The following is an 11,580-nucleotide window of genomic DNA, read 5'->3' as shown; positions in this document are numbered from 1 at the left end:
AGTCCCTTGATTGATGCAAAATAAAAAATCTGAAAAATTCAACTCTGCAATCTATACTTACACAACTTTTATAAAGTTAGAATATTTTAGATCCATACTATGTATCAGAAAAATGGTTTTTTTTGTATCCTCGCACTAGGCAATTATATCCAAGCCGGGAACATCCACAGGTATGTAGGACTAACTCTCTCAATGGACATTTTTGCCATCCACAATATTCGAACCCGAGATCTTGCTTAAGGGGAATCAAGTATGTACCACTTGAACCAAAGCCCCGTTGATTCAGAAAAATGGTTTATGAAATAATATACACACTTATCAAATATGGCTTCTTCTATTATCAAAAAACTTTCTTTTTCTTACATATAAACACACATAAATCTAGAAATTATTTCATCTTTGAGGCATGGAAGATAATGGACCAAACCAATGGAAAAGACACAATGCTTTCAAAGGGTTTGTAGATAAACCACTTGGTTATAAATCTTCTAGTGCAGATGAAAATCATGATCAAAAGAAAGTTAAGCTCAATTCTGAAGCACCCTTATCAACTTTAGAGCAACAAGTTCTTTCTTTGCCTCTACCAAAATTTTTGGTTTCTGCTTTTAAGGATAATCCTACAAGTGTTAAATTTCAGCTTTTTGTGAGTAGATCTTATAGTCCACCAGCTTCTACTTCTCCTCAACCAGGTTAGTCTACATTTCAATGAATTTTGTTATGGAAAATTGCTTAAGTGTGAAAGTTAAGCTAAAAAGTTAGAGGGATATTTATATGTCACTACATTTTAAATCATTGTATTAAAGAATTCAATCACAATAACAAGAACAATTATCGACAATGATCTGCTGTCCCAAAATATGTTCGAACCAATGAAAATATGTCATGTATATTAAAAAATGAAATATTCATTATTTTTTTCTGTTTTTCCTTCATCGTTATTGGTTTGATACATGATTTAGGATATATTTCGAGACAACGGATACTTGTCCGATCAATTATATTTATACTTGATTCATTATTTTCCCTATATTCAGCATTTTGAGTTGTCTAAGTGTTGTGGAAACCCTTAGGCCAGTTTGGCAGCTCCCTAAGGCAACAAAAAAACAAACCTTTACACATAAAATAATTTAGCTGATACATTTTTTTTCCGAACTACTAAGTATATCCCTCACTATGGGTAAGAAATTAATCCTTTTTGGGATGCATGACTGCCCTCTTAACAAGTATTGTTCCGAGAAATCGAGCCCTTTAACTTTTGGTCTTTCTGGGAATGTAATGAAACCTTATACCACTAGAGCGATACGTGAATGTGATACATTCTATTGTAATGGTTTTGTTGGTGAGTTTTTGATTAACATAATAATTAGTGTCAAATCCTAATCTTATCTATAACTCATTGCCATAATTTGCAAGCATTATCAACCATAAAATAAGGGTAATGAGATTCTATACTATACTCTAATTTTTTCCTAAGACCCCATAATTTTTCTAAATGTACCCTTTATAGTTTGGCTAATTTATCATAAAATATCAAATTTTAAGTAGCTATCTAAAGTTATAACTATAAGTTTAATTATTTTGATGGTGATGCAGTATACACATTAAAAATCACAAGTGACTCCAATTCAAGTGCTGAAGTTGAAACTGATGGTGGAACAACTCCAATGGTAACAGAAACCAGACTTGTAGCTGAGGGACAAATTCAACTACAATCTAGGCTCTAATATCAACAACTTTGTCTTTGAATCATGAGAATGTTCAACGAGTTTAAAATCTATGCATCGTCTATGTAAAGATTTATATAGTCGATACATCTGCACTATACATTTATGTTAATTTTATTTAAGAGTCAATAATGATTTGCAAATTGGATGTACATGCTACTCAACACAATTCGACTATATTAAAGTTTCAAATTCTATCGATGTTTGGTTTTAATTGAACACTCATTTCGATAATCTTTATGCTTTAAAATGGATTAATCTTCGACTATGAACGTTATTAAAAATCATGTTTATTAACTTATCTCAATATACATAATGAGAAGTGTTTTGGTAAGTTTTTCATAAAGATTACTATCTAACAAAACTAACTTCTAACTTGTAGCTTGTAGTTGTAAACTTGTAGTAATGTGTTGTTGTCGAGCATTACCCGAATTTGAGTCCAAACACTTTAGATGTATGGTTTTCTAAAGTTTTATGAATGATATATTTTGACATTTGTTGGTTATTGCAAATAAATGAAATTAAACAATGTTATCTTCATAAGCTTACTTAAGAGCTTCACAAAATTTTAAATACTATATTTGCTCCAAAACTTTTGATGTTTGAGGTTATAAATATAAATATAATTTAAGAAGTGAAAAAAAAATATAAATATAATTTAAGAAGTGAAAAAAAAATATAAATTTGAATATAATTTAACTAAAATAATTACATTTAATTCACATTGTGAATTACATTAAAAAGAAATGAAGAACTAAGAAGTGAAAAAGAAAAGGTAATAATTAAGAATATAATCATATTTAACTTTTATTTACTTTTGAGAAAAAATTGAGTGAAGGAAATGCAGTTATATTATCATAATTTTCAAATATTTTTTATTTTATCAATATTATTTCTTTTATATATATATATATATGTTCACATTATAAGTTTTGAGTCGTGTGGATGGAAAAAATGTTCGCTGAGTTAGCCCCACGTACTTGTGGATATTCCGACTCGGATAGGATTTCTCCGGTGTGCGAGGATACGAAACAACAAAAAAACATTATAAGTTTTGAATTTAAACATTAAAACGATGTCGTTTGAATAGTTGGCTTTCTTCATCTTTTATTATTACTCTTTCACTTCACTCTCAAACTCAATCTCAAACCCTAATCCCAATCTCATCTCTCTCCGCCATCGCCGCTTCTCTCATCCCATTCCGGTAACTCCTTCTCTCCTTTACTTCTTCTCCCTTTCATCATAATCTTCTCATTCACCACCACCGCTGCTTAATATTTCATCTTCTCTCACTTCTTATAATAGCTTTAGGGCTTAAAAATGTGATTTTTCGACAATCTGGGAAATATAGCTTCTCAAAAAGCCTAACCAAACAAATGGGCAAGTGTTATTACTATTTTTTTATTATCAAAATAATCACTTTTTTTGTGGGTATGAAAATGGCTTGAATGAACATGTCCTTAATTTTGGGAGATTTTTACTGTGATAGTAAAAATATGTGATTGGTTGTTTGATAGAATTTATTTTCCTATCTAATCAGGTGATAGCATTTGAATTCTGAGAATGGCGGTAAGTCACTTCCTAGTAAATTTGTTTGATTTTTTGCTTAGTATTTTTTCTTGATTTGGAAATTGATTTATATTGTGAATGCTATAGATTGATAGAATTCTTAAAGATGAAGCCAGTGAAGAAAAAGGAGAGCGTGCCAGAATGGTAAGCTTGTTAAGATTAATATACTAACTTCTGATCTGCATTAACAAATTTTTCCTTCGGGAAATCCAGTAATACCTCTTAGTGGCACACCCATACCCTCTGGTTATGTGACATATAGCATGGTTAGCAATAGTGTTTTAAATTGCGGTTACATTTGTCGCAATTGCGGTAAAATGCAGTCAATGTGACTGCAATTGGCTGCAATGCCGTTCTGGAGACTTCTGAAACCGCTATATTGCGGACGTGGAGTGCAACTTAAAACATTGGTTAGCCGATTTAAATAATTGTTACAACGCTCTCACTTAAGTGCTGTAACCAATTTTATTTAACTGAATTAGTGATGGGTTAACCATACTTTATTTATGACAAGGGTCTAGGGATATTGATACCAGTTACCAATTAGGAGTATGTAGTGTAACCCTAATCCTTTATTCGAGTCTGAGGAAGTTGGTTGATTCTAACTGCATGTGTTGAATGGTTTTGTTTGTGCAGGCATCTTTTGTTGGAGCCATGGCTATTGCTGACTTGGTGAAGACGACTTTAGGGCCGAAGGGAATGGTGAAATCTCCTCTTTAATCATGCATGTGCTGATGGGTGATTTTGTTTTTCTATTTGTAACTAATACATATATATTGGATGCGACAACTGCAGGATAAAATTTTGCAGTCAACAGGCAGAGGACAGGCAGTTACCGTCACTAATGATGGTGCTACAATCTTGAAGTCTCTCCATATTGATAACCCAGCTGCTAAAGTCCTTGTTGGTATCCTTATCATATTTTTATTGTTGTAGTGAAGTTTGCTTAGAATTTGTTGGATGGTAGGGGATATTGAAGAGCGAATATGGAGTGGCTGTTCAAGTTTTTTAATTGGCATGATAATAAAAACATGATAACTTGAAGAAAATGAAATAAGTTTAATGGGCATGAAACTAATATCAATACGTTTAAATCATAAGATAGCCGTCCTTAATGCGAGTTAGACATATCAAAAGTTCAAGACGATGAAGTTGGTGATGGAACAACCTCTGTTGTTGTATTGGCTGGGGAACTTTTAAGGGAGGCAGAGAAGCTCGTTGCAGTTAAAATTCACCCAATGACAATAATCTCAGGTTCATTTCTTTGCCTTCCAACTATGACCAACTGCTTTTGTGTTCAAATTCTGTTGTGTTTTTCGTGTGACATACTTTCTTGTAACAACTTTATTGTCTCACATTCTGAGCATTCGTCAACTTACCTGGATAAGTAATTTCATTTGGTAACGAAGGCAATGCCTTTGTCATTGTCCATTACTCTATACATCATTAATTCATATCTTGTATATCAGATCTTCATTTGGTGTCCATCTGTAAAAGTTCTTTTACAAAAAAATGAGATGTTCCTTCGAAGGTTTTGATATATTAAGCAACTGAATGTAAACACTACTTTTTTGTCTTAAAAATGTATTCCTCTTTCCTTTCAGTTTTCTAGTCATTCAAGGATCATTTATTTTTGTTTGTGATCTTTAGTCTTATAATACTTAAATAAAAGCAGTAAAAAAACTAATTTTATTTTTGCTCTTTTGTTTTCTTTCCAAGGCTGCCCCATGTACATTTTAGTTTGGCCTGTTTAGTGGAGCCTTCCTCCTCCCAGTAAGATGCGTAAAAAGGACCAGAAACATAAAGCATTAAAAATTGACCTTGATACTTTCGTTGAATCTTGTTATTGTCTAATTATTTTGTTTCCAAATGTGCTTTGTGTTTAACATGAGCATGCTTGATATTACTGTTTATGAATTTCAGGTTTCCGTATGGCAGCTGAGTGTGCTCGCAATGCTTTGTTGCATAAGGTTGTGGACAACAGAGAAGATGCTGGTATGATTTTCCTTTTGGATTGGATTTTTTATTTATTCTTTTTGCCATTATTGTGTTTGCCTCCTAGCATTTCAATGCATCCTTATTTTTATCATCATCATCATTATTATTGTATTTATGGTGTGTCCAGCTATGGAGGCGTTTCTTGCATCTTAATGTCTAATGCATGATTTTACTCGATTGTGCAGAGAAATTCAGGTCAGACTTGATGAACATTGCAAGGACTACTCTGAGCTCCAAGATTCTCTCACAGGACAAGGAGCATTTTGCAAAATTAGCCGTTGATGCTGTAATGAGACTGAAGGTGAACTGACTCCCCTACTGAGTACACATTTCAATTTTATTGGATTTAGTTTATAGGGCCTTTACTGTTAGGGAACTTTCTGCTTTTGACCATTTGTGGAACAACTTAAGTCCAGACTCTAGAAACATTAGATTCAGTTTTGATCTTACATATTTTTCCACATCCTTGGCTAAAAAGTAATTTAAAAAATAATCATCTGTCCTCATTGTTTCTGTTTCACACTTCCTTGCCCAGTTTCGGCAATATTGCTGCACTAACTCCCGACTCTATTTCAGTTTCTGCATTCCCATGTTTCACACTTTCTTAGCTTGTTTCAGACTTTTTGCCAAGCCTATCCTGTTGTGTTCAATTTATTACTTAGAAGTTTTATGGTGAATATATCTTATGTTTTGTGTAGCTTTTCAATTTTGAAGGTCTATTAACTGTATTAGATATAGAGTGTTGTCCCCACTATCTCCTGCTTCACTATCTATAGCAGCTTTGGTTGCAGATGCTCTGGCCCCACTATTTGGAATGACTACTATGATTGTTATATAGTTATCTATATGTGTTTTCATGTTTTAATTCCTTGTGTCTTACTCTTTAGTGGCCATGTTTCAAACTGCAGGGAAGCACTAATTTAGAGTCAATCCAAATTATAAAGAAACCTGGAGGATCACTAACGGAGTCATTCTTAGATGAAGGGTAAATGACTGATGTATATCATTGCAGAAAAAATATACTATTTTTTAGTTTGCAAGTATGGAATACTTCAACCCTTTTTGAAACCTAGTGTAACGTCTATGTATTGAGTTTCATAGGCAGTCTTCAAGGAATTTGTATACTGAATTTGTTTTTAACGTGTGCAGTTTCCTTTATAAGAAGCATTTTTGTATTAGTGTTCTTCTGTTATTAATATTCCAGTATTGCTTATCCTGACATTTTCAGTGCAAAACAATCTTTCTGATTTGGATTCATTGTTCAGATTCATTCTTGACAAAAAAATTGGTATTGGGCAACCCAAACGCATAGAGAATGCAAAGATATTGGTGGCAAACACTGCCATGGACACAGACAAGGTGAAGATATATCGAGCACGTGTTCGTGTTGATTCTATGTCTAAAGTTGCTGAGATTGAAGGAGCTGAGAAGGAGAAAATGAGAGAGAAGGTGCAGAAGATAATAGGTCACGGTATCAATTGCTTTGTTAACAGACAGTTGATTTACAACTTCCCAGAGGAGCTCTTTGCTGATGCGGGGGTATTGGCTATTGAGCATGCTGATTTTGATGGTATTGAGCGTCTGGCTCTAGTAACTGGTGGTGAGATTGCATCCACCTTTGACAATCCCGAGTCTGTCAAGGTTGGACATTGCAACCTTATTGAGGAGATTATGATTGGCGAGGATAAGCTGATTCATTTTTCTGGTGTTGCAATGGGGCAGGCATGTACTATAGTTTTGAGAGGCGCTAGGTACTCAAAATTGTTTTTCATTTTTGTGCTTTTACATTCTCTGGTAGTTTTTGGTCAAGCCTTGATTAGGGGTGAGTGTGGCACAGCAATAAGGTTGTTGCTTAGTGCCCATGAGGTCATGAGTTCAAATTCTGGAAATAGCCTCTCCCCCAGCGAGGGTAAGGATTCGTACATCTACCCTCCCCAGACCCCATTAAATAGGAGTCTCGTGCATTGTGCCACCTTTTTAACATTCTCTAGTAGTTTTTGGTGTTAACCAAGGGTGTTCCTTGAACTAATCCTTTCATGGTGCATAGTTGCTCATATCAACAAGGGTCGTCCCACATCATTTGTCTGTCATCTGAGGGTTTCATATGCTGGCATAGGATTTGCTTACAATGTTTTGTTCTTGTCAACTAAAGTCATTAGACTTGATATGAATTGCTCAGTTCCAGTGGCCCTTTAGGCAGTAGCCTCGATTTTATTAAAATTTACTTCTATAATTATTCTTTTCCCTTTCAAAATGTTGGATACCTTGAATCTTATTTAGTCCAATGATTTAATTATACATCGCGGGATTTTTGGATATTACTTGCTTTTAAGCTTGTGTTCCATATGGTCATGCCAAAGGAAGTGTCAGCTGGACATGTACAGGAGTGTTTTATGTGCATACGAGTAGACATCTATTTTTAACAGAGTTGAATTAATTTTTCACTTTATGTATGCTTTATGTCTGACCTATACTTTTGTGGCAGCCACCATGTCCTTGACGAGGCTGAGAGGTCATTGCATGATGCCTTGTGTGTGTTATCACAGACTATCAGTGACAGCAGGGTGGTTCTCGGAGGTGGATGGCCTGAGATGGTGATGGCGAAGGAAGTGGATGAATTGGCTAGGAAAACTCCTGGGAAGAAGTCTCTTGCTATTGAGGCATTCTCCCGGGCACTCTCGGCTATCCCAACAACCATTGCTGATAATGCTGGTTTGGACAGTGCTGAGTTGATTTCTCAACTCCGTGCAGAGCACCAGAAAGAAGGATGTACCTCAGGAATTGATGTTATCTCTGGTTCTGTAAGTTACTGAAACTGAGAATTTGGTAGCTTAGGTTCTTTTACGATCGCCAAATTGGAAATGCCACATCTTATTGTGCGATATTGGCACCATTCCCTTTCTTTTCTATATGGGTTGCAGCAATATGCTCCCTCGGGGTAATAACTCGGGTTTTGTTTGACCTGTTTGTGTAATGTTGTTTTCTGATCTTGGAATTTGTTTGACATGTTTTTGTTTGTCCCATTCTCTGCTCATAACATACTGATATTCGGTATAACATGAAAATTTTCATTAATACTATAAGTATGTATTGTATCTTAGTCATTTCTAAGATTAACTTCTTATTGAACATACCCATATAGAGGTATTTGCCTAATGGTTGTGTAGTTAGTATAATGACATAATGCTTTCTTTCTAATTTCTTTTTGGCTATAGCCGACTTTCACCGGTGTTGTATTTATGGAAGGTTGGGGACATGGCTGAAAGAGGGATATCTGAAGCATTCAAAGTCAAGCAGGCCGTATTGCTATCCGCGACCGAGGCGGCCGAGATGATACTTAGAGTTGATGAGATCATCACTTGTGCTCCAAGGAGGAGAGAAGACAGAATGTAAAAATCTGTCCATGCATCCAACCTTTAGATTTGAGAAGGGGTTAAATTTTGAGAATATTGTCTTCTGTTTCATTGTTAAAACAAAATATATATTTCCTTCAAGTTGTTGTGATATCTTTTTGTTTAGTATTAGATTACTATTTGTTGTTAGTTATTAATTAAAAAAAAATTATGTTCTAACTTGTGTCTTATATTTAAATTCAGTAGATTTATTTAAATTCAAGAGTAATGATTTTACCATTAAAGTAGGGATAACCCTTTTACTTTTTTAAAGGTATTTTTGAAGAGAAAGACTTGTGTCGAGACGAATCCATATAAAGACAACTAATAAGATCTTGACAACATATTAATATTTTAATTCTAATTAAATTTAATCTTAAATGATTTAATATGATGACATTTTTATCCTTATATGTAAGTGAGAGTGGAACTAGGTTGCTTGGAATACACGGAAGCTACATTGCACCCAAAAATAACAATTTGAAACCAAACTTATTATTATTATTTTTCTTCATGCAATTATATTATAAAGATTATAAATCACTTTAAAAGTTGATCATATATATCCTTTGAGTTGTGAACTTAAGTTATGACCTTATATTTGATTGAACTAGTTTGATCAGAACCTTAGCCTTATCCAATTTGCCAACACCTCCCATTTTAGCATTGCATTTGTGGGTAGAACTTAGGAATGGCAACGAGTTCGGTTCATGCGAGTACCCACGGGTTCGATTTTTATTGTCATCCCTAGTAGTACTTCCACATTCAACTAGTCCCACTTGCAATTAAAGCATGACCGATAGAGTCCATTTTTCTATATCAAGAAGGAACATCCTTTGGGGACTATTTGATTTTTTCCCTCTTAATCCTACTAATGAAATCGGTTACATAGACCGAACAACATCATATTGCTCTGTCATAACAAAAAACTTATATTAAAGAACATCATAATGCTCCATCATAAAAGCGAAGACAACCAACGTAAAACTTTGTCAAATCTCTACGATTTAGATTAACGATAAAAAATATAATTACAATATGTAATTGAAATTTGGAGACAAATTAATAGACATATCCAATGACATGAACATATGGGTGCTTAACTCCTAAGGAAGAGGTTCATGCATCATGAATTATTAATATAAAGTTCTATACTTTATATAATAATATTGTTCAAGTAAATATGGCGCATGAAGAGCAGAAGAATCCACATGCATCCCATGTGAAATTGTAGGACATGTCCACTCTCCATTTTCTTCACTTATGAATGAAGAGTGAGGAATCTTAAAACATGAAGTGAAAGATTAAATAAATCTTAGTCCCACACAACAACCCTTTAAGACTAAAATACCTATACTATATCCCTATGCACATTGGCATATTTTGGAAACATGCATGGTAATAATGACATTTCAATCCATAAGCACAAAAAGAAATGAGTCTATCTCCTCTTCGTTACAAAAGAGACCAGTACATAGTTCAGATCAAAACACGTGACAAAAATAAATTTTCAATGGTTCAGATTTTAATTTATTTTTAAATTATATAACTTAAAAAATCATCCCTCACATTCCTAATACTGAAGAATCTAGTATGGGAAAGGAATCGCAAACAAAATCTCAATAGTATCTTGCAATCAAATTTAAAAAAATGGGCCATGAAAAAAAAGATGAATTGAAAGATACCAAAATCAAATGTAATTTAATTAGCCTATGCTTTTTTTATAGCAAGGGAATCATAACATAAACACCATTGGACACACTATTTTTAATCACCTAATCTTAAAGTGAAAATTAAAAGGAAAAAAAACTATATAGTAAAACAAAGTTGAAAACACACATAAAATCAAGGGGAGAATTAGTATTACTACTATCACACCCATGTATATGATACACAAAATATTGATGGAGCTATGAGAAAGAGTAGATTTAGTGATGAAGGGCATGAGGGGGTGGCGCCGCCGCGACCGATGGCGGAGTCGGGGTGTGGCATTGGTAGCACTTGGCAAAGAGCCCAAAAGTGTCAATTTGTCTGATGAAGTTGGTCATGCTGGCCCATCCTCCAAAGCCAAATCCAACTACAAAAACCCATACCACAATGAATGCATTGATTACATACATTGCAGTCCAGCTTGGCAAAAAGAATGGAGGCTTCTCAGCAGCATTCTGCAAAATGATGCCTAGTTAGTAGGAGCAATAAGTTATCGATTTTGTTTTTGTATTTACGGGTAAAAGTGTCACCATATTATATCTAAAGAGTAAAAGTGTCATATCACATCAAATTTTCTTTGCTTTTCATGCATTTCCCTCTCTAGTATCGGAAATGATCTTGACCTTTGTATAAGACCTTGATACACTACTATTGCATTACTAGAAAAATAATAAAACAAGGAATAGCAATGATGCCAAATAAATAAGGTATACCAGTGTTATTAAACTCGGACCGGTCATCGACTCGGTCAGGCTATCGGGTTGATGAGTCATTGGTCGAACCGGTGAGTCATTGGTTGAACCGGTTGACTCGGTTTTCATCAATAAATTTCAAATAATATTAATACCTAATATAATATTGTAAAAAATATTTGTCATAAAGGTAATCTTTACATAAAAATTCATTACCAATTATCAAACATTTCAATAAATAGTTATAGCGCAAAACGATGCCGTTTTGGGCTTTTTTTCTCTTAAAAATATACCTCACAAAACGACGTCGTTTTGAGATTAGTGGTTTTTTTTAAATAAAGGTGACTCGCCGGTTCAACCAAGAACCGACCGAGTCACCGGTTTTTATATAACCCGACCGAGTCAAGCCGGTTTTTCCCGGTTCATGTGCATAAACGATCTGATATGTGGCTCGGACCGGTTTGGAGGCCGGTTCCCGATTCAATCGGTTGAACC

At 34.3% G+C, this 11,580-nt stretch overlaps 2 protein-coding genes across 3 annotated transcripts; both read left to right on the top strand.

The window, feature by feature from the left end:
* On the top strand, positions 330–1,890 carry LOC109353013. Its single transcript, XM_019595203.1, has 2 exons — positions 330–689; positions 1,594–1,890. Exons 1-2 carry the CDS (start codon positions 407–409, stop codon positions 1,722–1,724), a joined length of 414 nt encoding a protein of 137 aa, XP_019450748.1. The 5' UTR covers positions 330–406; the 3' UTR covers positions 1,725–1,890.
* LOC109352634 (T-complex protein 1 subunit beta-like) lies at positions 2,824–8,746 on the top strand. 2 transcript variants are annotated; one of them, XM_019594768.1, is made up of 12 exons: positions 2,824–2,928; positions 3,265–3,293; positions 3,381–3,437; positions 3,930–3,995; positions 4,089–4,200; positions 4,419–4,547; positions 5,217–5,288; positions 5,477–5,592; positions 6,200–6,276; positions 6,557–7,042; positions 7,777–8,092; positions 8,538–8,746. In XM_019594768.1, the coding sequence occupies exons 2-12, from the start codon at positions 3,288–3,290 to the stop codon at positions 8,682–8,684; spliced, it is 1,584 nt and encodes a 527-aa protein (XP_019450313.1). In that variant the 5' UTR covers positions 2,824–2,928; positions 3,265–3,287; the 3' UTR covers positions 8,685–8,746. The 2 variants fall into 2 exon arrangements, with proteins under 2 accessions (XP_019450313.1, XP_019450314.1); XM_019594769.1 differs by having other exon boundaries at positions 2,854–2,928; positions 3,242–3,293.

This window comes from Lupinus angustifolius, chromosome LG07 (genome assembly GCF_001865875.1).
Source record: "Lupinus angustifolius cultivar Tanjil chromosome LG07, LupAngTanjil_v1.0, whole genome shotgun sequence".
Lineage (NCBI taxonomy): Eukaryota > Viridiplantae > Streptophyta > Magnoliopsida > Fabales > Fabaceae > Lupinus > Lupinus angustifolius.
The sequence above is the reverse complement of the archived record's forward strand: the minus strand, read 5'-3'. Positions and strand labels throughout refer to the sequence as shown.

What these genes read in the sequence shown, in the direction of transcription:
- LOC109353013 (XM_019595203.1), top strand. Translation starts at nt 407, where the DNA reads ATGGAAGATAATGGACCAAACCAATGGAAAAGACACAATGCTTTCAAA. An exon ending in TTCTACTTCTCCTCAACCAG is followed by an intron (nt 690 to 1,593) that starts GTTAGTCTACAT and finishes ATGGTGATGCAG; the next exon opens with TATACACATTAAAAATCACA.
- LOC109352634 (XM_019594768.1), top strand. An exon ending in CTTTAGGGCCGAAGGGAATG is followed by an intron (nt 3,996 to 4,088) that starts GTGAAATCTCCT and finishes CGACAACTGCAG; the next exon opens with GATAAAATTTTGCAGTCAAC. An exon ending in AGCTGCTAAAGTCCTTGTTG is followed by an intron (nt 4,201 to 4,418) that starts GTATCCTTATCA and finishes AATGCGAGTTAG; the next exon opens with ACATATCAAAAGTTCAAGAC.